Raw genomic sequence first — 26186 nt, forward strand, 5'->3', positions numbered from 1 at the left:
GGTTTCAAAAATGTGAACCTTAATGGACTGCTTATATCTGAGATTTTTGATGCAGTCCGATATAATCCGATACAGTGTTTTTGGGCCGATATCGAATTACTTTCGATATCGTCATGGAACGGGACATCCCTAGTTAAAAAAAAAACTTTGGATTTATGTAATTTTAACAAATAACCAGTAGCTCTGCGGATAATCTCATTTGTGTAAAGTGACCTTGGGTGTCCTGAAAGGCGCTTTTAAATAAAATGTATTATTATTGTTATTATTATTATTATTTAGAACTTATTTTTTTCTTTTTTTCTGCACTAGTTTAACAACAATTGTGATGGTTTTACCTCTCGTTCCAAATACTCCACCTTTTCCCTGTAAAACCAAAAAAAAAGAGGAAGTGAAAGAACTGGAATGTGTATGAATTCAAACAGCCGGTGCAGATTAAAGCCAAAAAAGCTGAAAAGCTTTCATCTGCGGCAGGGGAAATGTTGAGTTTTAACTTTAGAGCCAGAGACTTGTGTTTGAAAGTTTCAGGATGAAAGGAAACACAAAAACCCAAAGCCACATAGACTGAGGAATTACAACGGAGCGCTGAACATGATTCCATGAAGGACAAAAGATCTTTAAAAAAAAAAAGGACTAGCTGTGAAACGGGAAAACTGCTGCTGAGCATAAAGCTGAAGCTGAGCCATTTCAGACTCCATCTTTGGTGTGTTTGTCTTAAATAAAGGAAGTAATTAAATATGTCATCAAACCCTTTACCTTTATTTGCAATGAATCATTTCAAACGGGGACTTTTCCTGACAAGTCGAAAACTAAGGTGATTCCGATATAAGAATAGGGTTAAGCGTATAATTTCAAACTACAGCCCTGTGCCATTACTACCTCAATTTGCTGAAATACTTGAAAAACTGTTTGCTAGTACATTTGATTCTTTTATTGAGAAATGTGATTTGTTCAGTCATCGTCAATATGGTTTTCAGAGTATCCGATCAGAGTCCTTGGCAGTGATGGAATTTGTTGAAAATATGGCTACGGATAATAAGCGATGTGCCGTTGGGGTTTTTATCGATACGTAAGGTGTTTGATTTGTTTGCTTTTGGATAAACTGGCGAGTTGTGTTATGAGAGCAATTATGCTAAATTGGATGAGGAGTAACTTAAGTAATAGACTTTAGTATGTAGAGTTTAATAATACCATCAAATATCAAAAGTGTTCTCTGTGGCATTCCGCAAGGTTCTGTGTTGGGGCCTAAGTTATTTTACTGCATGTGAATATTGGGCACTCAACAAGTTGAAATTCATTACATTTGCACATGACACAGCTTTGTTTTCTTCTGAATCAGCCGTAAAATAATTGCTGACACTAGTAGAAGAAGGCTTGATTAGGTTAAAAGACTGGTTTGACATTAATAAATGATCACTTAATGAAAATGAAAGTAAATTTATGGGGTTCTGCAACTAACAATGAAATAAAAATAAAGTAAAATGATGAAGAAATTGTAACCGTATACGAAATTAAATTCTTAAGAGTAATTTTAGATCATAGGCTTAGTTAGAAGCCACATATTGAATACATAAAAAATAAACTATCAACAACTACTGGAATTATTTACAAAGCAAGTGTTTTTTAACTAAAGATGTGTGCGTTTATTATATTTTACCCTCATCATGCCGTGCCGACTGTACTGTTTTTAGGTATGAGGAAATGGGTATAAAACAAATATTGATCCAATTGTGAAGATTCAGAAAAAATTTGTAAGAATAATACACAAATCTCCCTTTGGTGTTCCAACCAACAAATTATTCTCTTATGTTAAAATTTGTAGATATTGTTTGTATTAAAACATTGAAAATATTATTTCAAGCCAAGACTAACAGTCTCTCCTCGTGCATTCAGGATGTTTGTGTTAAGAGAAAACAAATATAATGAATGAATGAATGTTTTTAGAGCAGGGGTGTCAAATATGCGGCCCACGGGCCGGATCCGGCCCGCAAGTGGGTTAAATCCGGCCCGCGAGATGGTTGTGTAAACTTTATTTTCATACTTTAGAATGTAGAGTGAAAATAAACGTATCTTTGTGAGCAAGTTTCCTCTGTAATGAGTATAAATAAAACAAAGCTGCGCTCAAGGCTCACACAAGAACTTGAATCACATCCTGAAGATGGCCGCCACTCAGGATGTGACTTCTGATGTTGATGTGCTGGTGAAAGCTAAAAGATGTAAAGTAAAATGAGTCAAATATACTTTAAGTGCTGCATGAAACTGATCTAGCCATGTGATCTGTAAGCTCTTTGAATCACTAAGGAATGTTTTATTTATTGATTGATTTTTTATTTTTTATTTTTCAAGTACACTTCAGGTGTTGTACTTGTACTATTTTGGATACACTGTCCTCAGGCTCCAGCCTTGTTTCATATTGATTGTATTAAAACAAAGAAAACAATCTGAAGTTGTTTTAAATTTACCGGTCCGGCCCACTTGGGACTAGATTTCTCGCAATGTGGCCCCTGAGCTAAAATGAGTTTGACACCGCTGTTTTAGAGGTTGAGTCAGAACTAATGTTAGATACAGATGTGTGTCATTTGGGGAGTCAAACTACGGTACAGTGTCATTGAGAAGCTGAAAAAGCACTGAAGGAGAAAATATTTAAGAACTACAAAGTAACAAAATGAACACGGGAATGAATGAAAATGATGAATTTGGCTAAATTAGTGTTATTTTCTTGTTGCTTTTTGTCTTTGATGTTGTGTTATGGTGGATCTGCAAGGAGATCTGTGTATAGGATATGCATTTAATAAGCCTCGGCTTCCTTTCCCTCCGGTTGTAGAGTTTGTTTATTCTTTTTGGTGGTGAGATGAATAGCTCTTGTTTTTATTTCAATTTTTTTTTACACGTAGCTGAAATAAACTTTAACTCAATAGGATTCTGTCCAGACGTCAGTCCGTGCGGTATCAGACCAAAGAGACGGCGTTCAGTGTTGAGGAGAGAATTATGGTATGTTGAGGGCTCAACACGCCGCTGACCACTCTGGCTAATTAGTGCGATTACTGCACAGCTGGATTGGCCAGACGTGGGTTGTATCAAACGGATCACTCCCTCCGTGAAGGTTTCATCCCGACAACTTCTGCTTCAGCAGTCTCTCTATTTTCAGACCCTGTCTGGGTCGTGGCCACCTAAATTTAAGAGAGTGGGAAAACTGAAGCAGCCTTTTCTTTAGTGTTGTTCCTCTTTCTGTCATGTTGAATCCTGCACATTTAAAACGCTCTGGATCCACCAGAAGCACCACAACAGCATCCATTATCTTCATGAAATTATGACTTGGATGCCTCATTGAGAGGAAACTAAAAGAGTTTAGTGAGTTTAGTGACCTGCTGTAACCGTTCCATCTTCTCTTTTGATCTGATCTCTCTTCTTGCTTGACCTCGTCTTCCCCGCCTGACCTCCATCTACCCTCTGTCTGTTTTTACTCCCCGTCTCTTCGCCTCTCGTCTCTGATGGTTCACCTGGCCTCTCTCTGCAGCAGCCCGTCGCACCAGCACATCTCCTCCAAGCCCCCGCTGAGCTCCTCGGCCATGACATCACGCATCCTTCTGCGGCAGCAGCTCATGCGGGAGCAGCTGCAGGAGCAGGAGCGGCGCGAGCAGCAGAAGCAGCAGTCGTCCCACTACCCACAAACCTCAGCGACCCAGAGCCCCGCCATCAATGTCAGCACGCCCGCCAGCATACCACCTGCTGCACAGGTGCCGATGGAGGTGCTGAAGGTAAGCGGCTCCAGTTGCTGAGGGATGTGGGTGTGTTTAATTAGCAGACTGTTTATGTGTAAAGTTTCCATCTCGGGAAAATCTATGCGTCACTGCTGCAGTCTGAGTGGTCCGGCTGTATTAATAGTTTGTGACTCGTGCACAGACAGACAGGCAGCCGTGGTTTTACTACGCCCGTGTGTACAAAAAGGAGAGGGAGGACGGGAGTGAGTGAAGTGTGTTAAAATGCGTGTATGGGGATTATCTTTCCTGAGAGAATTCCTCTTTAATGCATGCTGTGCCTCCAGCCATTTGGATTTAGCCATCTTTAATCCTATTTGCTCAGCTACGTTCACATCTTTTCATGGATTTGACTCCCTGGCAGTCTGAGGGACAGAAGACTTTTAAGATTTTCCGAATGAGTACAGAGCTTTGTTTCTCCATGATATAATTCCAACAGGACCTTTTGGTAAGTCTGTCTCTTTGTGTGTGTGTGGCGTTTTCTAGAGCAGGTGTTGATGATTCTGTTGGTCCATGTGCTGTGGAGAGGCTCAGGACGTTCTTACTTTGGGCCGTTCCGGGTGGACTTGAGCTGCTGTTTTATTTTTGAAACACAAACTTTGTGCACGTTGTCGACGTGGAAGGGTCTGCAGCCAGATTTTCTAATTCACTCTTTAGTGATGCCTTTGCTTGTTTTGGCAGAGATACTTATTTTTCTCCTGGTGGTGTGTTTGTTGAGCCATCTTTGCGTAAAATCGAGATTTTACTGTTCTACAAGGCACAAAGGTGAGTGGTTGTGGGTGAAACCTCTACCTCTGACTCTAGCCAGTGAAATATGCACCGCTGCAGTTGTGCGTTCAAGGTCAAGCCTCTGGAAACGATTCTTGTTCATCAGTGAGAAGTGAGCCACTCATCAAACGTTTAGAGAATAAGTTATGGCGGGTGTTGCTATGAAACAGGTATGTGCTTAAGGCCTGGCACGTGTTAGTTGTTATTGTCTTGTTGGATGGATGGTAATCAGGATAGCTTATTGTGTTGATATTCAGCAAATCATCCAAAAGTAGACACACGTCTCCATTTCTGACAAACACATTTCTCTTGATTTCATTTAGTTCTTTTGTCAAACAAACTCTAAAGTCAGATCCTATTAAAGCTGTTCTGTCTTTGATAACTAATGATGTAAAAGTCCCGTTGCTTACTTCCTGACACTGAGCCTTTTGGGGGACCCGCCACCCACTTTAAACCCCATCATAAGAAGCCATAGGACCCCTCACAGCAACAACAGGAGCCCTAAAGGAACCATAGATCAAAGTTTTAATGGTGGCCCAAAAGCTCATATCAAGAACACAATCTGAAGTTTTTGTTGTTTAAATCTGTGTGCGTGCGTGTGCGCGCGTGTGTGTGTGTGTGTGGCACAAATACAGTAAACTCATTAAAAACATTGACCGTGCTTCACAAACACACTCACTCTTCATAATCTGCTGCTCTTTGAGAGGTTTAGGGCGCCCCCTCCCTGAACCCTCACCCTGTGTACCATACATCAAATTTGAGTCCCCGCTCTGCTCTTGCCAGAGCTTACGGGCATTCTTGCTCGACTGAAGTCTTCAGATGAAAAGGCCGTTCAGGCTTGGCGCTGTTGAGCTGGGCTAACCTGCTCCCCTGTCTGTGGCTAGATTAGCAGGGTCCCTCCAAAGCTCAGGGGTACCAGGCAGAGCTGCTGCACCTCAGAAAGTGCAAACATTAAGCTCAGATGAGTTTATCTAAAGACTGATCGGACCCTTAATTAACCAACTGGCCTCTGACCTCGCAAGAATAAGTATGGGATCAGTTTAGGGATCAAGACAAAGGCGAGCACAGCCCTACCACACACTGAACACTAATTCAGTGAAGAATGCTTGTAATTAGCCCACAAATCCATGGCATATTTAGGAGAGGGAGAGAAAACGCACACTGCTCTGAAAAGTGAGCGGAGAAACTTCCTAACGGGTTAAAAAATAATTTGATTTTTTTGTAGGATTTGTGGTGGCAGAAAGAGAACAATGAACACTTCAACCACACTGTTCCTCTTGGATTATACAGTTAGCTTTGCTTTAGAAGGTACTGCACGTTTTTGTCTCGGACTTTTATTATAAATCCATTTCTTTACTTTAAAGATCACACAAAGCCACAAGCGTCCGTGTAGAAAGGATTAGTCTGCATGGCCCAGGGGAACATTTCTGTAAAGTCTACCGCGGTCTTCAGTGCTCAGACTTGGCTGCACTGGCTTGACTTTAGCCTGTTGCCTTCCTCACCGTAAAAGCTATACAGTTGAGACCGTTTATGCTAACTTTAAATCCTATGCCATGCTGCTATGTGTGTAGCAAGGAAGGCCACATGTTAGCAGGGTGTAGCCGCCCGCTCACGTTAGCATCCCAGTTGTTGTCTGCTAGTTCTGCAAAGCACATTAGCAGCTTAACGTGAGACAAAGTGGCCCATTCTTCTAGTCTGTGTCGCAAATGGGAGCCGTGTTGCTAATGTATCCGGGCAGGACCATCATGGAATGCCTGTAGCATGCTAGTTAAAAAAATACACATCATTGTTTGTCTGTGTGCCTTTTTAAATACAGCAGCATCTTTTGTGCTTGTTCCTGCTGAGTTTCTGAGTCTTTAGGGGTGATGCTGCTGGTGCCCTCTGGCCCGTCGATGGCTAAAAACCAGCCGGGAAACAAAACGCTGCCTTGTCTTCCCCGTGGTTGACGATGCAGTGAGTTGGAATTTGATGTCACATTTTTGAACCATGCTCTGTGTGGAGACCGAAGTAAAGTAAACTCAGCCTCTGCTGTTTAGATTTTTCACACTGACAAACCTAGTTATCCGTGTCAGAGTAGTATTGCGCTTTCGGACCGTTGGTGTTGAACGCCACCTTGTTTAGTCGCCACACTGCGGATGGGGGGCTCTCCGTTTGACATTTAAAACAAATAATTAGTCACATTTAACATTATTTTCTTGAAAGCAGCAAGACCAGAACGTTCTGGTCTGTGGTCTGCAGCCCTTGAAGGGCTCTGATGAAGTCAACTAAACTCTGAAATTGTCCTTTCATTTGTTGTGATGCGAAATATCCCCGGAGCTAAACGCCATGACCCTCAGTGTCCGCTGAGGTCCAAAACGCATGGATACGATATCTCTGTGGACACGTACGATGCTGCTGTCTAAAGGGTGCCTGTCGTAAATAACTAACCGTTGCATGGCTTTGCTCAGGCATCAGCTGGTTTATTTTACACTTACCCATCAGCCAGTTCACCATCTCCTCCCCTCTCTGCTGTCCCAAAGAGGAGGGCAAATCCAGCTCTCTGATTGGTTGATTTCAGCGTTCCCCGTGGTGGACAGTATGGTGTCCGGTTGTATTGCTTTGTGTGTGAGCATCTCTCACAAGATATGGTAACCATAGCAACCTCAAGAGGCCTGGGATGCAGCCATTAACATGCCACAGATAATTTTTATGTAATTCCAGTTGGGACTGGATATCGTGACCCGTGTGCAGATCCCTCAGAGTTTCTAGTTATTATGTAGGCTAATTGGTGATATTACGTTGAGTACTGCTTGAACTTTGATAGATGCGTTTGTTTTGCACTGATCTACTGCATCATACCTGCATTAAGTAAAGTGAACATCAAGCAGATGTAAAACTGGGTGTTTGTAGTTGTTCTGAATTAAATCGGGGCACTTCTCTGTTTTTCTGATGTAAAAATGCCTGAAACGCCCTCCTGGTTCCCCGTTAGGACGTGAAAAATCTAGGACTTGGTGTATGAGACTTGAGGAGATGCCTGCTGTAAATGTTATTTGTTTCTATTTTTACTCGGTGACCACTTTTTTTTCTTCTTCCTGAGTTTATGAAGAAGAAACAGACAAACGTTTACAGAGAACCAGTGAATCTTTGTGTACAGCAAAACTCTGTAAACGTATGTTTACAGCAGCTATTTTTAAAGCTGAGAGTTTGGAGTTATACAAAGGTTCAAAAATAAATCCCAGCAGTTAAGGAGATCATTTACTTAACAGCAAAGCCCATTTCTAATACAGCATATGCATTGTTGTTTTACCTCTGAGCTTCATTTCCATTTGTTAATGTTGTCCCGTCAGTTGCTAAATGATGGGGCAAGTTACATTTTTGCATTATAAGGAGTGAAATTAACCTCTGTGTGCACTTTGTGTTTTCATTTCAGCTTCAAATAGTTGCAAAAACTGTGTGATCTAATAAACAATCCAGTATAAATAAAATTACTCTGCTCTCAACTCGAAGGCTAAACGTGTCCCGAGGTGTTTTTAGAAGTCAGCACAAGTAGAGACCGCAGAATGAGGGCAAAACACAGAGGTGCATTTAGAAATGCACCTCACCCATTTCCTCTATAGAGCAACAAGCATTAGTACATACTCTACCTCTGTATTTGGACTCCCAGGCTCCCATAGCGTCTTCTCTGCTGTTTTAACAGCTTTGGCTGCTCTTGTAGACATAATGTTGTACACTATAACTTTATACATTATCACTGCGTTTTACATACCCACAGCTATTAAATATGATTGTTACACATTTATAGAAGCCAACCAGGAGCCTTATAGTAAAACCTGCTTGTGTTACGGCTAATGCTACGAGGCTTGTTTATATGTTTATAAATCTTTAACCTGTGAGCTTGTCTTACTGTTGTTAATGTTTATTGATCATAAATAATTGCTGACATGCTAATATATGCTAGCAGTTATGTTTCCAAATACCTCTTGTGCTTAAAAGTAGTAACTTAGTCTGAATTGTTTAATAAAGCTACTCTAGAGATTTATGGGGCGACAGCGGCACAGGAGTTGAGCGCTCGCCCCGTAATCGGAAGGTTGCAGGTTCGAGCCCCGCTCAGTCTGTCGCTGTCGTTGTGTCCTTGGGCAAGACACTTAACCCCCCTTGCCTGCTGGTGGTGGTCGGAGGGACCGGTGGCGCCAGTGCTCGGCAGCCTCGCCTCTGTCAGTACGCCCCAGGGCAGCTGTGGCTACATTGTAGCTCATCCCCACCAGTGTGTGAATGGGTGAATGACTGATTGTGTTGTAAAGCGCCTTGGGGGGTTCTATGACTCTAGAAGGCGCTATGTCAAATACAGGCCATTTACCATTTAGAAAGAGTTACAGATTCATTAATAACACATTTATTAGACATTTGTGAGGGGAGCCTTATTGTAAACTGACCCCTATAAACGTCTCAACATCATAATGTGATACGTTTGAATCACAGCTCCACTCTGATGACTTGAGTTTAAAATGTGAACTCTGGTAGTGTCTGAACTCAGTGTGTTGAATCATTTTAATCTTGTTGTTTTTCTGCCATTGAAAGCTTCGCAGCAGACCTATTCCTGGTAGTTAGTATTTCAATTTGTCCATTTCACCACAATGATCAACGTCTCTCCAGATGTAACGAGCTGGGAGCTACAAAGCTGGTGCAGAGATGATTCATCTACACTTTAAATGCAGATATAATTAAGGATATGTGTCGACTCAGCGCGGCGTGACACGGTCGTGAGCTCAGCCGACCGAGAATCTGGCTCCTGAAATGCAGGAAGTACACAGCACCCATTTATTACAAAGTGTGTGAGGAGATCATGGAGACATAAGCTCACAGATACAGACGGTTTATAACTTAAAGGGACAGTTCACATTTACGACTCATGCTGACATAATCTGCCCAGTTATTACAGGTGATACACCTGTATGTCCCTGTTTTCTTATGGAAGTATTTTGAAGGTGCGGCGCACTGAAAACCATTTTTTATGATTAATTCTGATTATTATCAGTCTCTCTGGGTGTTTCATGCAGGCTGAACATGAAAGGAGTCTCCTACACCTAGCTCCTGCATTAGCTTCTGATAAAAATAGACAGAGAAACTCTAGGATTAGAAAAGTCTGACAGATCTACGTCACACTGTCACTAAACGTCTCGACTAGTAAAAGCTAACTGTTAGCATAAGCAACTTCACCACACAGCAGAACTCCTCCAGGCTCGTGTTATTTTTGAAGACGGAAGATCAAACGGAGTCGGTGGTAGTTTTGTTGCTGTTATCCAGTCAGAGGAGAGATGTCCAAATATCAGGAAGTAAGAATCCAAATCCTGTCTGAAGCTCTCCACTGACCTGGCAATCTTCTGAAACAGGTGCACCAGGGCTTTTTGTACCCAGAGTACGACATGCAAGGCATTCATTCCTACTAGAGACCACTGCAGAGGTACAGTGTGATCATGACAAATCAGGAGGTCTCCTATTGTCTCCTGATCTAATCTGTTTTTTCTAGTGATATATTTGTCCTTTCAGATTTTCTCTGTGACTAAAGGATTTTCGTTTTGAGTGTTTGTACATTAGCATTAAATTCAGTTCTCTATTTTGTTTTTATCTAAATCACGTTGATTGTAGATCCCAGATTTTCCTCATTATTAGATCAAATATGATTTCAAGATTTGCCTAATAATGTGTCCGGGTTAAAAAAAACAACAAGTAAACAAAAAACTACTACTAGTTTACCTGTTTAACCATAGATTCACTAGGATAAATAAAATAAAGTTTATCTCTCACCAAATAGAATATTTACTAAGAAATCACAATGTAACCATAGAAACATTACTTAGTATATATGTTGTGTGTGTGTGTGTGTGTGTGTGTGTGTGTGTGTGTGTGTGTGTGTGTGTGTGTGTGTGTGTGTGTGTGTGTGTGTGTGTGTGTGTGCGCGCGCGCGCTCTGTCTTCTCCATCCCCAGTGAGTCGTGGAGGATGGCTGCTTATACTGAGCCGGGATTCTCTGGAGGTTTCTTCCTGTTAAAAGGGAGTTTTCCTCTCCACTGTCGCTGCATGCTTGCTTAGTATGAGGATTGCTGTAAAGACTCTGACACGAGTCAGTGACTCGATGCAACCTGCTGGGTTCCTTATATAGGAAACTTTTGACTGATTGGCTTAATGACCTGACCTGTATTGGAATGTTTACTGTGTGAAGTGAGACGACTCTGGTCGTGATTTGGCGCTTTATAAATAAACTTGAATTGAAATTGAAACTTGAATGAAAACAGCCTACATCAGTTATTGTTTACTTCTGTACCCATGCATGCTCAGATTTGTTTCTGTTGCACATTGAGTCTGTAAACTTTAGGCTTTACTGTTGGTTCATGTAGAGATTCCAACGTTATTCCATCATCCCACTCTTAAGAATCTGTTTAGCTGTTTTAAATAGTTCTCCGTGGTCTTCAAACTATGATTTAGCTGTTTTAGCCTAAATCACAAAACCTGTGCCGTTTTCTAGTACTTCTGTCCTACTTAGTGGCCGTAGCTCATTAAAAATTCGTCTCTGGGTTGTGGGTGGAGCCGTTGCTGCAGAGAACAGGGATTCTTTAGTAAGGCGACCGACTTACATGCAGGGGACCCGGGTTCTAATGCCGACTGGGCCAGATTTCTTCAAATTGGTTTAGTTTTAGTTTTGTAACCTCCCAGGTCTCTGGGTCTGGCATGGCTGCTTGGTCCGATGATACGACTACAAAGTCTATCATCGACCTGTGACCTAGGCTGCCCTGGTACCAAGTGTACTGATGGGCATCCTTATGTTCGAACATGGTGTTCGTTACGGCCAAACTGCGGCTTGCACAGAAGTCCAGTAACGAAACACCACTCGAGTTCAGATCAGGCGGGCCATTCCTCCCAATCACACCCCTCCAGGTCAAGCTGTCATTGCCCACGTGAGCATTGAAGTCCCCCAGCAGGACAATGGAGTCCCCTGATGGAGCACTATCTAGCACTCGTCCCAGGGACTCCAAAAAGGGTGGGTACTCTGAACTGATATTTGGCCCATAAGCACAAACAACAGTCAGGACCCGTTCCCCGACCCGAAGGTGCAGGGAAGCTACCCTCTCGTCCCCCGGGGTAAACCCCAACACACAGGCAGTGTGTCTGCAGCACCAGCCTCGGGCTCTCTAGTTGATATATACCGTAAATCCTCTAATACAGGCCCGGGCCTGTATTTGACTCAAGCTCATCAAGCTCCAGGCCTTTATTGGAAGGAGGGCCAGTATTAGAGGCAGGCCTCTATTTCTATTTGAGCAAAATGAACTAATGGTTCGCTGGACTTTTTGACAATTAAAAGTGCGCCCACATTTTCAAAGTTAAACACATTTCTTTTAACAACGGTAGTTTCTGCTTCAGCCATCTCCCCCCTCCCCCTGCGCAGCGGCCGCAAACTCACTGATGCGCCTGCAGCCTCTCGGAGTTCCTGCTGCTCTAAACATTAAAATAATTATTTCATTTTCTGTTCCTCACTTCTGATTATCTTCAATGGTGTCTGTTTGTTGCAACCAGCAGGTACAAAAACTAACTTGTTTTTATTTGACTATTTTTCTGTCCTGCCTGTTTATTATCTTCCTGTATCTCCTCTCAATCCTAAAGAGAAACTGCTACCTGGGTTCATATATATTCACCTTATGAGTTACCTTTGAACTGCAGCTCTAAAAGATCTACCGACCGCTAAAACAGCGGAGCGCTCGCTATTTGGCGGCCGTATCAGTGATCAGTGCGTCGGAGGACAAGGTGACGCGCCCCGCTCCACAGCAGCGATACACATCAGGCGCAAATAAAAGACAGAAAACATTAAAGGAAATGAACCGACATGAACGATCGCGTGTCAGTACCTACGGTCTGGCACAGCGCGTTGCTGATCACAGAGAATGTGATCATACGATAATTCAATAGGGAGCGTGGTTTCACAGACGCGGAAGTGATAGCGTCGGTGCTCTAGGAAACCCCCGAGCGTTCGAGCGTCAACGAAGTGACACGGAAATGCCGGGCTTTCCAGAAGTTAGTAAGATAACTTACTATGAGCTGATAGTTCGTTGGATTGATCGGTAGGTTGGAAACTCTGATCATGAATCTGAAGAAACGATGACTGAGTGGTGAGCTGGAAAGGCGACTTCCGTTTATAGCCGCGGTTTGTGACGTAGGTGCGACGTGGAGGGAATCCCCGCGAGGGGCATGCTGGGAGTCCCTACTTCGCGGATTTTCACCTATCGCGGCCAGGTCTGGAACGCATCTACCGCGATAAACGAGGGATTACTGTAGTTCATACACCCCCTACTGCTGCTCTCCAGAGTGTTCTGCAGCATAATCAGCACGTTCTCTTTGAACTTGATAGTGTAATGACCTGGCTGGGGTTGTAAGCCAGGTGCATTCTGGGTATTGTGTTATATGTGTTTCCTATCGTTCTGCTAGTTCCTATGTGCTGATTTGCGTGTTGTGTGAGTGTTATGTAAGCCACAGGGAAGGTGATGTGTGTTCAGTGGAGCGGGTTGAATTAGCATGGTTAACTGACACCGTGACTCTGTGTGGTAGGAGCGTGATAGAGGATCGTGTCTGTAGCGTTACAAAGCGTTGAAGAAAAAGCCTAATAAAGGTCTGCGTGAACCTCTACTGCCACCTGCTGATTGATTTGTGGACTTTAACTTTGCCGCTGGGACGCTCATACTTGCTTGTTACCACATTCCATCCGGCCACAATAAGAGACCGGCCATTATTCACCTCTGCTGACTCCGACACCGGCCAAAATTGGAGACCCGGCCTTTAATTGAATACCGGCCTGTATTAGAGGATTTACGGTGTATATATATATACTGTTGTGGGCGCAGTGATATTTTTGTTTTGTTGTATTTTTGTGTCCCTTTTCTCTCTTTCTGCAGGTTTAGATGCACATCCTTGTGAAGCACCCCCTCCCCCACCTCTTCCTTTCTCTTTCACTTCTGTCTCCGTGTCCATTGGGATTCAAAACCACCGAAAATATTTCTAATAATGTTTTGGTATTAGGCGTGGCATTATAGCAGAAGAATGGCAGCTGTCGTGGTCTGCCTATATCTGTTTTTGTTCTACACGTTTGTGTGTGTAACCTTGGTCAGGCTGTGCTGCGGAGACAAGTGTCTGTGCATCTGGATGCTGGGGCACTGACAATAAAGTAGATTCTGATAACCTGTGAGAGAAAAACTGTGAGGCTTGTCTTCAGCATTCAGACATCAATTTAATTGTTTTACAGCCAGACAGGACACGGTATAAAAAATAAAAGTTGGACCGAGCTCGCTGGCACACACGCCGGTCAGACAGGACAAAGCAGCGCCGTGCAGCGGGTGGAGGACAGAACCAGACAGGTAGAGCTCAGAGCAGCAGACGGAGCAGGTGGATGACTTCTAAGCAACACTCCGGACCACCCAGATCATCATCAGGAAACGTGTTTGTTCATTCTGGGAAGAAAATAGATCATTATTTTTTGTTGCTTAGAATGAATTAATTCTATCAAAGTGATTTTCTGCAAACCATTTTCTACCGTGAGGTTCAAACAGTCACTCTGCTCAGGAAAATGTAATTAACCAGAACATTTTCAGGGTTCATGATATTAATGATATTATTATCATTATTATTTCTTTCATCATGAAAATACTTTATTGATCCGTAAGAAGTTTTTGTGATTGCCGTTGTACCGGTACTGTTGCTTTAACAGACATGTTGGTTGTTTGGTTAGGTGCTACACACAGGTGTGTGTGTGTGTAAAGTAGTGAGAGGAAAAGTAGTCCCTCGTGAATTGTTTGAATCCAGATGTGAGCATGCTATGACAACGTCATCACTGAATTTTTGCAGATGAAATTTTTGCTGGTGTATTTTAGGATAAAAATTTCAAATACATAATTTCACAGAATAAAACATCAGTGTCATAATTCCAACGTCTAAAAGGTCGTAATCTGGTGAGTGTTTTCTTCCATATCGCTGTTATATTGGTGCTTAATAATAGCTTATTTATGTCTAAGAGGGCTGTGCAATATGACTAAATACATGACCTGCCCGCCCTATACCACAGTTATTCACCCGTTCACACACATGCTGATGGTGATGAGCTACATTGTAGCCACAGCTGCCCTGGCGCACTGACAGAGGCCTCCAGCAGGCAAGGAGGGTGAAGTGACTTGCCCAAGGACACGACGACTGACACAGCTGGAAACTGGATTTGAACCAGCGAGCTACCGCTAACAGGAAACTCCTAAGCCCTGAGTGGGGCTGGGCGATATGTCCTAAAGTCAATATCTCAATATGTTGAGGATTTCCCCTCGATAACGATAAGTGGACGATAACCACAGGTATGTGCAGAAACCAAAGCTGTCCACTAGATGGGGCTGTCGTGTCACATTTTTGCGTGACTCAAAGTGGTACAGCTTCACGTTGCCAACCTACACACATCTTCTCATTTTTTTTATTACCAAATTTATTGACATGGGAAAAATCTTGATAAGAGTCAGGAATTTTGATAACAATAAATTCTCCAGTTATTGCCCAGCCCTACCCCAGAGCCACCAGAACAAATCATCAGATGACAAATTCAAAAATATTTATCATTTTCTGCGGAACACACAGCCATATTTTTCACCACTTGAAAATGGGTAGTAACCATGGCAACATGCGGATGTAGCCACAGAGCTGGCAACATAGCCGGTGAAGCTGAGACCGATCTGGTAACTCCTAACGGGAGCGGCCAGCCAAACAAACAGAAGAGTTTCTCCTGAGAGTCTAAGGAGGGTGTTCACGGTGAGCTGAGAAGAGGTCCGCTGCAGGCAGAACAAAGTTCAGAGCAAAGTCCTAACCCTAACCCAGAAAAGGTGATGATTCATAACCCACACAGAAAGGACGTTAGCTAGTGCTAGCCTCGGTTTTAGCTGGCGACCACATGAAAATGCAGCTGAAACTAAATGTTCTGGTTTTTTGGATAGAAATTTGAGTCATATCACAAATACAATAGAGAATAGTCTAGCATCCACTCAGGAAAAGTTTGTAAATTCATTATTAAACTCATATCTTCATGAAACCCGTAATTCAGACCCTGTGGTCACTTTAAAGGTGTCCACTGAGCTTCAGCACAATAAATGCGTCAGTAGCTGTTATTCATTAGTTTTGAAACCCATGCTCTTGCCGATTTTAAAAGTCAACTAGAGAGCCCGAGGCTGGTGCTGCAGACAAACGGGGACAGAGCAGACTGTATTCTTTGTGCTGTGCTAAACTGGGAGCAAATGCCAGGCTTCCACATGGGTCTAAGGAGTGGAACGGGCTAAAGTAACAGCCCCAGGCAGGTTTTGGTCAGAGAGGTGGCTCTGGAAAACAAAGGCTCCAACTGTTGGCTCCGTAACCTCACATCAAGTGATGCACCATTAAAGAATAAATACACTTTTTACATGAAACAACGCAAATTTGAAAAGGACGATTGTGCTTACTGAGATCCCCAAACAAGCGTAGATAATTACTTTGCTTGGCTTTGAAATGACGAGCCGAGTGTGTCTTTCTTTGTATTCGGAGGCGCGGAGGAGAAGGAAGCTCTTAAAGCGCATTAGAGCCTCGTCTTAAGTCACACACAGGAGTGCTTTTTGTTTTTATGCTAGCAGCCTAAAAGACAGAATCATGCTTGAGATGCTTGGATACCATCCTTATGAGGTATGTTCAAAATCATTATGCTTTGGGAAAATGTCATTGATTAGAACTGATTTAATGTGCAGATGTCCTTTTCACTGCTGAGTTTCTGGGTTTATTCATCGTTGCAGCAAAACCTAAATCTATGACGGTTTAATAACAGATCTGTAAACGAGAGCTGGGTTGCTGCAGCAGTGTGGAAAAGCTGCTGACACATTTAAGGATCATTATTGTTGTGTGGATCAATCAGAGTGATAAATTTGCAAATGCAGAGATAGATATCATCTTTTGGCAGCATCTTAGCATAATAAAGCGTAACGAAGTGTTTGTCCCATCTATTAGAATATCTGAGCTGGCTCTGCATGAAGAGAGTCAGGAGAGACTCTGAGCTAAAGGAAGTTAGTTTTATCTGTCAGCAGATAAAACTAACTTCCTCCCTGTGATCACTCGTGCCTGAATCTGACATGGTTGTTATTTTTTGTTAACAGGTCCAGACCCACCTGGAAAACCCCACCAAGTACCACATCCAGCGCTCCCAGCAGCAGCAGGTGAAGCGCTACCTGGGAAGGCTTGGCTCCCAGGCTTTGAGCTTGCCCTGCCCCAACCAGTCCTCTGACCACGGGGGCATGCCGCCAGGGCCGGGCAACAGTGCCCCCAACAGCCCCATGGCCTTACTGACCCTCAACTCTAACTGCGAGAAAGAGGTGTGTGTGTGTGGGTGGGGGGGGAAACTTTCTATAAACATTTTGTGTTAGCAAAGACGATTTAAGCTTGTTGTTGCTTCCAGATGGATGATGTCATTGACGACATTATCAGTCTGGAGTCCAGTTACAGTGATGATATCCTCGGCATGATGGACCCAGGACTTCAGATGGCTAACACGGTACGGGTGTGTGTGTGTGTGGTGTGTGTGTGTGATGTGTGTGTGCGTGCGTGCGTGTGGTGCTTCGTCTCCAGTAATTAGCCTGCTCCCAGAGCTAGGCTGAGCTCTGCTGAAAGGTCACAATGTGAGGAATGATTGGATGATAAATAATATGTAGCAATGGGTAGTTTACATCATACTTATGAACCATAAAATGTGAGATTCCATAGAAATATGAAATATCAATCTGATGGATCTTTGAATATTTTAACCAGAAGATCAGAACTTTTTATTGCAGGGATTAAGCGACACTTCGTATTAACTCCGAGGAAAGGGAGAGAGTCAGGTTTATAATAGTTAAAGGGACTTTACAGAGTTTTGAATTTTTACGCTCACGATCGCCCCCTCAGGCCAAAAGCGTAACGGCAGCTTCAATAGTAGGCTCGTGCACGAGGCGCCCATGCTGTACGTGCACACTCCTTAACGAAAATAACAGCTGAGAGTCAGTCAGCTCCGTGTGTGTGTGTGGGGGGGGGAGCCGGAGGACAGAGGACAGGACAAGGCACAGCTAATTAATTAAATAATGTGGTTCTGTACCTTTCTCTTCAGCACAGCCGACAAAGGTTTATGATGGGTCAGTCCTCCTGCATGCTCAGATCATTCCCTTCCCTTGCTTGAAAAATTGTTCCAAAATGAAAGTTGAACCCACATCTTTTTCATCTGTGAATTCAATGTCGTTCGGCGAGTCTCAAATAAAAATTTGGGCATCTTACTGTAAAAAAAATATACCATTAATGTAAAAAAGAAACTCTAAATAAATTATGTTCACATCCAGAATCGAACCCAGGTCTTCTGCATGAGAGTCAGGCATCTTATAAGGTGAGCTAAACACCAGTGATATTCGCAGCATCTGTAACATTTATATCCTTGATGACAGCTGAAACAACGTCACATCAAAGAACGGTTCGGAGCGAAAATGGCTTTTTTGTTGCTAATTTGCACGAAATATCTAGAAGAAAGTAGCTAAGGGTCCTCAGAAATGTAGCTAGCTTTGTCACTAGGCGTTAGGAACAGCGACAAAGTGGCACTGCCTCTCTCTCTGCTGCTAAAGCTACGGATAGCAAATGCTACGGGCGATGCCTGAGCGTGAACGCGCATGAAGCAGCCTGCTCGACCCGAGCATCTCTCTTTTTCTGTGAGTTTACAGAAAAACAGGCAATCACAGTAAAAATGCCAGGGCTCATTCTACAGGACCAGGGCATTGCAGGAGAATGTATGAAGAAGACATTTATTATTTCTATACATGTTTTGGCTGTCACACTTCCATAATGTCCCTTTAAGAGCTTTCTTTCTACACAATTTAAACAAGACTAACTTTAACACTCTGTGTACTGATGGAACTAAGGTGGAGTGAGACGTGAGATGAATGATGTATGTGTGTGTTAGGGCTGCAACAAACGATTATTTGGATAATCGATTAATCGGATGGGGTCTCGACACGATTAATCGATTAATCGGATTACATAGGGACATTTTAAAAAACTGCTAGGGAAACGTTATTTTTCTCCTTCCTTCACTTTATTAAACACGCCATTATTAGAAAACAGTTCAATAGCAGAAAAACAACATGCCATCACCTAAATTGTCTTATAAGGTGTATAGACAGAGACCCTAAGCTACATCTATCTGTGACCTAAAATGCTTGGTCCAAGTTAAACAGCTTAAAGAGCAAGTCAACCCCTACCAGAGTCTAACTCCACTCCCGCTTCATGTTTGAAAAATGCAACACATGCTGTTGCCTGGCAGACCGAGAGGGCGGAGCCGCTAACAAATACACACACACTCAGGCTCACGACAGCATTGTGACATCATAATGTACCAGTTTACATCATAGCATACTTCTTAGCCAATAGCGGTGGCAGATTTAAATTAAAATACAGTGCAGAGTTTTTACCTGACAATGGCACAACACTGCCAGTTTGAGGCAGAATATTTAAATTTTAACTAAGATGCACTGAAGTGCCAAATTATTGACGACACGTGTCTGCAGCACGATTAGACACTCGTTTATTTAGTTTATCAGCAAAAAAAAGTTTATTTGGGGGTGACTTGCTCTTTAAGGGCAATTCTCATCTGTTTTGTTTGATCTCATCTGTGGACATTTATTATAATTGGGGATGTCAAACAACTAATTTTTAAATGTAATTAAACATAGGCTGTGAATTAATCAAAATTAATCACTATTTCCAAAAATGACTGAAACAATACCAAATAAAACAAAAATAAATGAATGCCATCCTCCTTGTGATGATGCCCTGGGCAACTGCCATAAAGTCACATCAAGAAATGCTGCTGATCATTCCAATGATCCCAAACAGACTCACATTAGGCCACATGAAAGCAACTGAACCCAAAAATATATTAACCAGTATATAACTGCACTCTCACACAACACGCCTGCAGCAACAGTTAGGACTCCTCCCTCCCTTTTAAGAGCGTTTTCGCTTCTGAGGACATTGTGGTTGTAAAGCCACATGCTAGTAGTCTGGCCCCGGTGTGATCAACCAGTTTCTGCGGAAATGTGACGGCGGAACCGGTTCGCAGCGGCGCGAGTCCCCCCCCCCCCCATCTAATAGCGTCGCGCTTACAATTTTATAGACTTTTTTTTACGAGCTTAGGGCATGTCTAGCCTGTGTAATAATCCGGGGCTTGGGTGAATCACATTTGAAAAGTTTTTAACTTACCCGGACACCGAGCTCTCTCCTTCCTCGCTGATGATTCTGACATGCTTGCGTTTAAGACGCTGCATCATCACCGTAGTATCCCCGTGCCATGCTAAGTCTGACCTACAAACATTGCATGTCTTCGCCTGATTTAACTGAAAATGCTCCCAAACTTTAGAAGTTTTTACTTTTTTGGGGTCTCGCTGCTTCTGCCATGTTCCTCTTGCAAACACCTGCCGGCTCTCCACCGGTCTGTGCGCAACGGCGGGCGGGAGGGGAGGGGGCTTTTGGAAGAGTTGCGCAACACAACGAATCGATGACGCAATTCGTTGCCAACGCTTTTAGTAATCGATTTTCATCGAATTTATCGATTCGTTGTTGCAGCCCTAGTGTGTGTGGAATGTTGTTATCAGAACCAGCGGATCCGGAGAAGCGGTTAGTTCTGAGTGGGAGTGAATGTTTCGCTCTAAACTTTAGTCGGAGATTTATAACACACATGAGACGCCATCTGTCGGTCTACGTACCCCAGGGGAAGCCTCTGTTAGATCCAGAATGTCGAGGTACTCCTGGACCCTCCTTGGTACCGAAGCCGGTAGAAAAGCAGCGGCGCCGACCAAACTAGTCTTGGAATGCTTCCAGGTCACGACAGGTTATTATTGGCATCAGCGAGACCCTGAAGGGGTCGTGAGGTTCAGCTTCTATTCTGAAGGAACCGTTGCGGTCAGGTGTAACGTGCAACAGATTTTATCCAGCTTGTCAAGGTTCTTTTGGCTGAAGAGGAAGTCCAGATGGCCCGTCCAAGACTTCTCTAGAATGCTTTGAACTAAAGAAAAGGTGGCGTGGGATTATTTTTATAACTGTCATATTTTGGTTTACTGGCAAATCAGAATTTGACATGCAAAAGAGGGTTTACACAAACACCACAGAAAACCACGCCTCGCCTCAGAAACGAAGGTTCTGATTGGATCAGACAAAAGGAAATGTGTGAAGCAGTTCAGATGAGCAGAGTGCATGAAAGACCTTGGCCACTATCTCATGTAGATTAGGCTGTCAGAGACGTTATGTCTCTGCTCGAGCAGACGCAGCAGATCATGACCTTTAGGTCAAAAACAGGACATTCATGACGCTACAATATTAAGGAAGGATTACCAGCTGCTGGAAACTGTTTGACATTTTAGAGACCACAGAGACGGCTCTGCACGCTCACTCAGAACCCACCCACCCATTGCGGATCGTTAACTGGAACCTTTTCTCTCTGCTTAATAAGCTTGTTTTATGAAGCTTGCACCGTTTGCTGATTGGAGTGCAACCATGAGGTGTGAACTTTCTGCTTCCCCTCAGATCCCTGTGCCTCCTAACCTAATGGACATGTATGGGAACCAGGGTATGCCTCAGCAAGGCCTGCCCATCAGCAACTCCTGCCCCGCCAACCTGCCCAACATCAAACGAGAATACTCAGGTGAGCATTAAGTGTTTTCATCTTGCTAAACTGCAGAAGAAAACATATATTCATATACAACATGTCTGTAGTATTTACTCTCACCCCTAAGCCATGTTGAGGTGTGTTAACGCTCTGGGGGTCGTTACAGCCCCCGTTGAGAAACAAGGCTCTAGCTCATAACCGTCGTGTGATTTTCCTATGACTTGGGATCTTGCCTCCACTGGTCTTAATGCATTGATTTTGTTATTATTTTGATTATAAATATAATATTTTCACTCACACAGTGTCACAGTCTCCGGCCATCATGCACATGCTGGATAAGTCCGGATCCTGTGGTAAATTTGACTCCTATCAAAGGCCTGAAGGGTTCCCTGTGGGTGCGTCTGAGTATTTAGTTTGACACACAACACTAGCAGACAGCTAATGATGATTTTTTTCATCAATAATCATCAAGTGCTCTCCAAGTTTTATTGATCAATCAAAGCATTTGTTCCAGAAGCTGAGGTAAGAGCCATGGCAAAGGAAAGGCAGAAGAAGGACAACCACAATTTAAGTACGTTATCATCTTGACTTGTAAAATGGGATTGTTTTTACATCATTTAGAATCACGTAAAAATTACATGGTACTTGTTTTTTGGTTTATGTTTCACAGTTGAGAGACGACGGCGATTTAACATCAATGATCGAATCAAGGAGCTGGGAACTCTGATCCCAAAATCCAATGATCCGTAAGTTATAGAGGGAATCTTCCACTTTTGTTTACACCAGGCTTAGAGATTCATCCATCCATCCATTACCTGGGCCTGTGGGGTGCTCAATCTAGCAGGCATTGGGCGACAAGCGGGGGAAAACCTAGACAGGCCTCCAGTCCTTCACAGGAACACAGAGACAAATGGCCATTGTGGAGAACATGAGAACATGTTTGTAGAGAACATATATGTGGAGAACATGTCTGTAGAGAAATTGCATGTGGAGAACATGTATGTGGAGAGCATGCATGTGGAGAACATGAGAACAAGTATGTGGAGAACATGCATGTAGAGAAAATGTATGTAGGGAGCATGCATGTGGAGAACATGTATGTAGAGAACATGTATGTGGAGAACATGTATGTGGAGAACATGCATGTGGAGAACATGTATGTGGAGAACATGCATGTGGAGAACATGCATGTAGAGAAAATGTATGTAGGGAGCATGCATGTGGAGAACATGTATGTGGAGAACATGTATGTGGAGAACATGCATGTGGAGAACATGCATGTGGAGAACATGCATGTAGAGAACATGTGTCTAGAAAACATGCATTTAGAGAACATGCATGTAGAGAATATGCATGTAGAGAACATGTATGTGGAGAACATGCATGTAGAGAACATGTGTCTAGAAAACATGCATTTAGAGAACATGCATGTAGAGAACATGTATGTAGAGAACATGTATGTGGAGAACATGTATGTGGAGAACATGTATGTGGAGAACATGCATGTGGAGAACATGTATGTGGAGAACATGCATGTGGAGAACATGCATGTGGAGAACATGCATGTGGAGAACATGTCTAGAAAACATGCATTTAGAGAACATGCATGTAGAGAATATGCATGTAGAGAACATGTATGTAGAGAACATGTATGTAGAGAATATGCATGTAGAGAACATGTATGTAGAGAACATGTATGTGGAGAACATGCATGTAGAGAACATGTGTCTAGAAAACATGCATTTAGAGAACATGCATGTAGAGAATATGCATGTAGAGAACATGTATGTAGAGAACATGTATGTGGAGAACATGCATGTGGAGAACATGTATGTGGAGAACATGCATGTAGAGAACATGTATGTAGAGAGCATGCATGTGGAGAACATGTATGTGGAGAACATGCATGTAGAGAAAATGTATGTAGAGAACATGCATATGGAGAACATGTATGTGGAGAACATGCATGTAGAGAACATGCATGTAGAGAAAATGTATGTAGAGAACATGCATGTGGAGAACATGTATGTGGAGAACATGCATGTGTAGAACATGCTACTCCTTACCTTCTTGCCTACAGGCTACCGCGTTACTATCTGCATCACTATGCAGCCTGACTTGAAAGTCATTTTTCATAAGGAACCTTTAGAAAAGATGTAAATGAAGCACAAAAATCCAGAGTTCTGTTCACGCTTTCTAAAGTTCAAGTGAAACTAAAATCCGGTCCGAGTCATCTTTTTAACACAGAATCCCTCATTGTGCTTTTTTCTTTCTGCAGCAGAAAACTGCAGCTAATTGCTGTAACTGATGAATCTTTCTATTAGCTTCAGATGAACTTTACCGTTCATGTTTGTAGATTTGATCTGTCTTTTTTATTTTTATTTATTTATTTTTATTTTTATTTTTTTCAAATAATGTATTGAGAAAACGTGACCTTCAGTTACTCATCAGTTTTAACTCCACAGAACCCTGGGGCATATTCTAGAAATGTAATCCTTCTGCGTTTATTTGATCAGACGTGCTCTACGGTATCCATAAATTGTAATCCTATCCTTACGTGACCTGGCAGCCTCTTTCGCTCTTGTTTGTTTAAGCCTGCTCAAACCTAGCCTGCCGTTCACAAACACACCCGTGTTGAAACCAAACACGATGATGTAAGAGTATAGCACTCTACTTCATCAGAACAGAGCCACCAGCCAACGTGTAATGCTGGAGATCTCTGCTGTGGTTCAACACGTTACTCTGCCATCCCAGAATATGCAAACCAGGCTCTACTCTTTACTCGATGACTCTCCTTTAAAGCTGCTTTAGCGAATCTGCAGAACAAGCTAGGTTTTGAACGCGGAGTGATGGAACACTCACCCCTCCCCTCGGATATCTTCCCTGAGACACTTCTGCTGGAATCAGCGACCCACGATGCCGGAGGGAACGAGATAGCTCTAAACACCAGTCACAGTTTTCGATGTCCAAACGTCTTTTGTTGTCCGTGACTTCAAACTGTGTTTTTCTTTTTTGACTCTGGTGGATTGTCCTAAAGTTGCAGCGGTAGCAGTCGGCTGTTTCTCCTTCTCTGTTATTATTGAGCAGAGAACCTCACACCAGTGGTGTTCTCATGATAAACACGGGAGTGTGTAATGAGTGGAGGACCCAGGGAAGTGCGACGTTTTTAAACAAATGTGAAAGTAGCACTTCGTTTTTTTTCCCTCATCTCCACAATATATTTATAGCGATAGTATGTTGGAGCATGAAAAAGGTTTTAAGCTAATGTGTTTTCCAAATCTTCTATAACAGCTTTAACTTGACTGTTGGTGGACTGAAATGAAAGTTTCTGATGTGAGCATCAGCCAGACAGTGATGGGATGTATGTGATTCCCAGAGACATGCGCTGGAACAAAGGCACCATCCTGAAAGCATCCGTGGACTACATCCGGAAGCTGCAGCGCGAACAGCTGAGGGCCAAGGAGCTGGAGAACCGTCAGAAGAAGCTCGAGCACGCCAACCGACATTTGATGCTAAGAATACAGGTAGAGGCTTAAAAGTGACAGGTGACATGAAGATGGAGCCACAGCTGTACAGAACCTGGTTACAGTTAGCGACGTTAAGTGTACTACAAGTGTTACTGAATAAAATTTTAGGATTCAAATATCGTAGGCAAAATTTGAATAAAGTATAAACTAAAAAATCACTTTTTCATCATTTTAAAAGAAATCCTCAATAACATTTGGGATCAGAAATGAAAAATCGGCAACATCAAGTCCTACAGGTGCTGTCGTAATAAAGCAGCCCCGCACTACCACACTCCCACTGCCATGTTGGACTGCTGCTATGATGCTGCTTTTCTGAAATGTAGAGTTGGATTTACTTCAGAAAAGGGTAGAACGCCTTCTCCGGGTCAGGGATGAGGTCCTGCCCCAAGTGGAGGAGTTTTAGTATCTCGGGGTCTTGTTCACGAGTGAGGGAAAACTGGAGCGTGAGATCGATAGGTGGATTGGTGCTGCGTCTGCAGTGATGCGGGCGTTGTACCGGTCTGTCGTGGTGAAGAGAGAGCTGAGTCAGAAGGCGAAGCTCTCGATTTACCGGTCGATCTACGTTCCTACCCTCACCTGTGGCCATGAGATTTGGGTGGTGACCGAAAGAATGAGATCGCAGATACAAGCGGCCGAAATGAGTTTTCTCCACAGAGTGTCTGGGCTCTCCCTTAGAGATAGGGTGAGAAGCTCGGTCATTCGGGAGGGGCTCGGAGTAGACCTGCTGCTTCTCCACATCGAGAGGAGCCAGTTGAGGTGGCTCGGGCATCTGGCCAGGATGCCTCCTGGACGCCTCCCTGGTAAAGTTTTCCAGGTACGTCCAACCGGGAGGAGACCTAAAGGTAGACCCAGGACACGGTGGAGGGACTATGTCTCTCACCTGGTCAGGGAACGCCTTGGGATTCTTCCAGAGGAGCTGGCCCAAGTGGCTGGGGAGAGGGAAGTCTGGGCTTCTCGACTTAGGCTGCTGCCCCAGTGACCTGACCCCAGATAAACAAATGAAAATGGATGGATGGATTTACTCCGGATGGAACGGGACACGCATCAAAAATGTCCCACTTTTGTCTCAACAGCCTACAAAAGTCTTGGGGATCGTGCAGATGTTTTTTTTTTGTGACTGACCAGCGTTGACCGTGATGACGTTTAAGTATAACAGCATTATTTTTTAGGTAACGGAGTAATCTAATGAATAGATTTTCCCATCGTTGCAACACAATAGTGGGCATGGAAAGTGCATGTTACTCCATTACTATAATGTGGTTGAACGACGCACAGCAGGCTGTCTGACAAGACACACTGTTGGTGTGTCATTTGTGCACGAAGCGGCTCTTGAGCTGACCGGAGCTGGAGTGACTGATACCGGCTGTACCCGCACCCGCCATACCACCCGAGCTAGTGCTCCCAACGACAAAAATAAACACACGGCATCAAACACATCATGTGCTTGCAGATC

General features: G+C 43.3%; 1 protein-coding gene across 6 annotated transcripts in view; it reads left to right on the forward strand.

Moving 5' to 3' along the window:
• mitfb (melanocyte inducing transcription factor b) overlaps window positions 1-26186 on the forward strand; it is a 49070-nt gene that overhangs the window by 20480 nt on the left and 2404 nt on the right. For 2 of the 6 annotated variants that reach the window (XM_015976135.3, XM_015976139.3), the window contains exons 2-9: window positions 3515-3755; window positions 16687-16902; window positions 16986-17081; window positions 21125-21242; window positions 21509-21601; window positions 21721-21777; window positions 21877-21952; window positions 24583-24730. In XM_015976135.3, coding sequence (XP_015831621.1) covers window positions 3515-3755; window positions 16687-16902; window positions 16986-17081; window positions 21125-21242; window positions 21509-21601; window positions 21721-21777; window positions 21877-21952; window positions 24583-24730 — 1045 coding nt within the window. The remainder of the gene's footprint in view (window positions 1-3514; window positions 3756-16686; window positions 16903-16985; window positions 17082-21124; window positions 21243-21508; window positions 21602-21720; window positions 21778-21876; window positions 21953-24582; window positions 24731-26186) is intronic. The other 4 variants (XM_015976137.3, XM_054745663.2, XM_015976136.3 and 1 more) reach the window with 3 other exon arrangements.

The sequence above is a fragment of the Nothobranchius furzeri genome, chromosome 15 (assembly GCF_043380555.1).
Source record: "Nothobranchius furzeri strain GRZ-AD chromosome 15, NfurGRZ-RIMD1, whole genome shotgun sequence".
NCBI classification, from domain to species: Eukaryota; Metazoa; Chordata; class Actinopteri; order Cyprinodontiformes; family Nothobranchiidae; genus Nothobranchius; species Nothobranchius furzeri.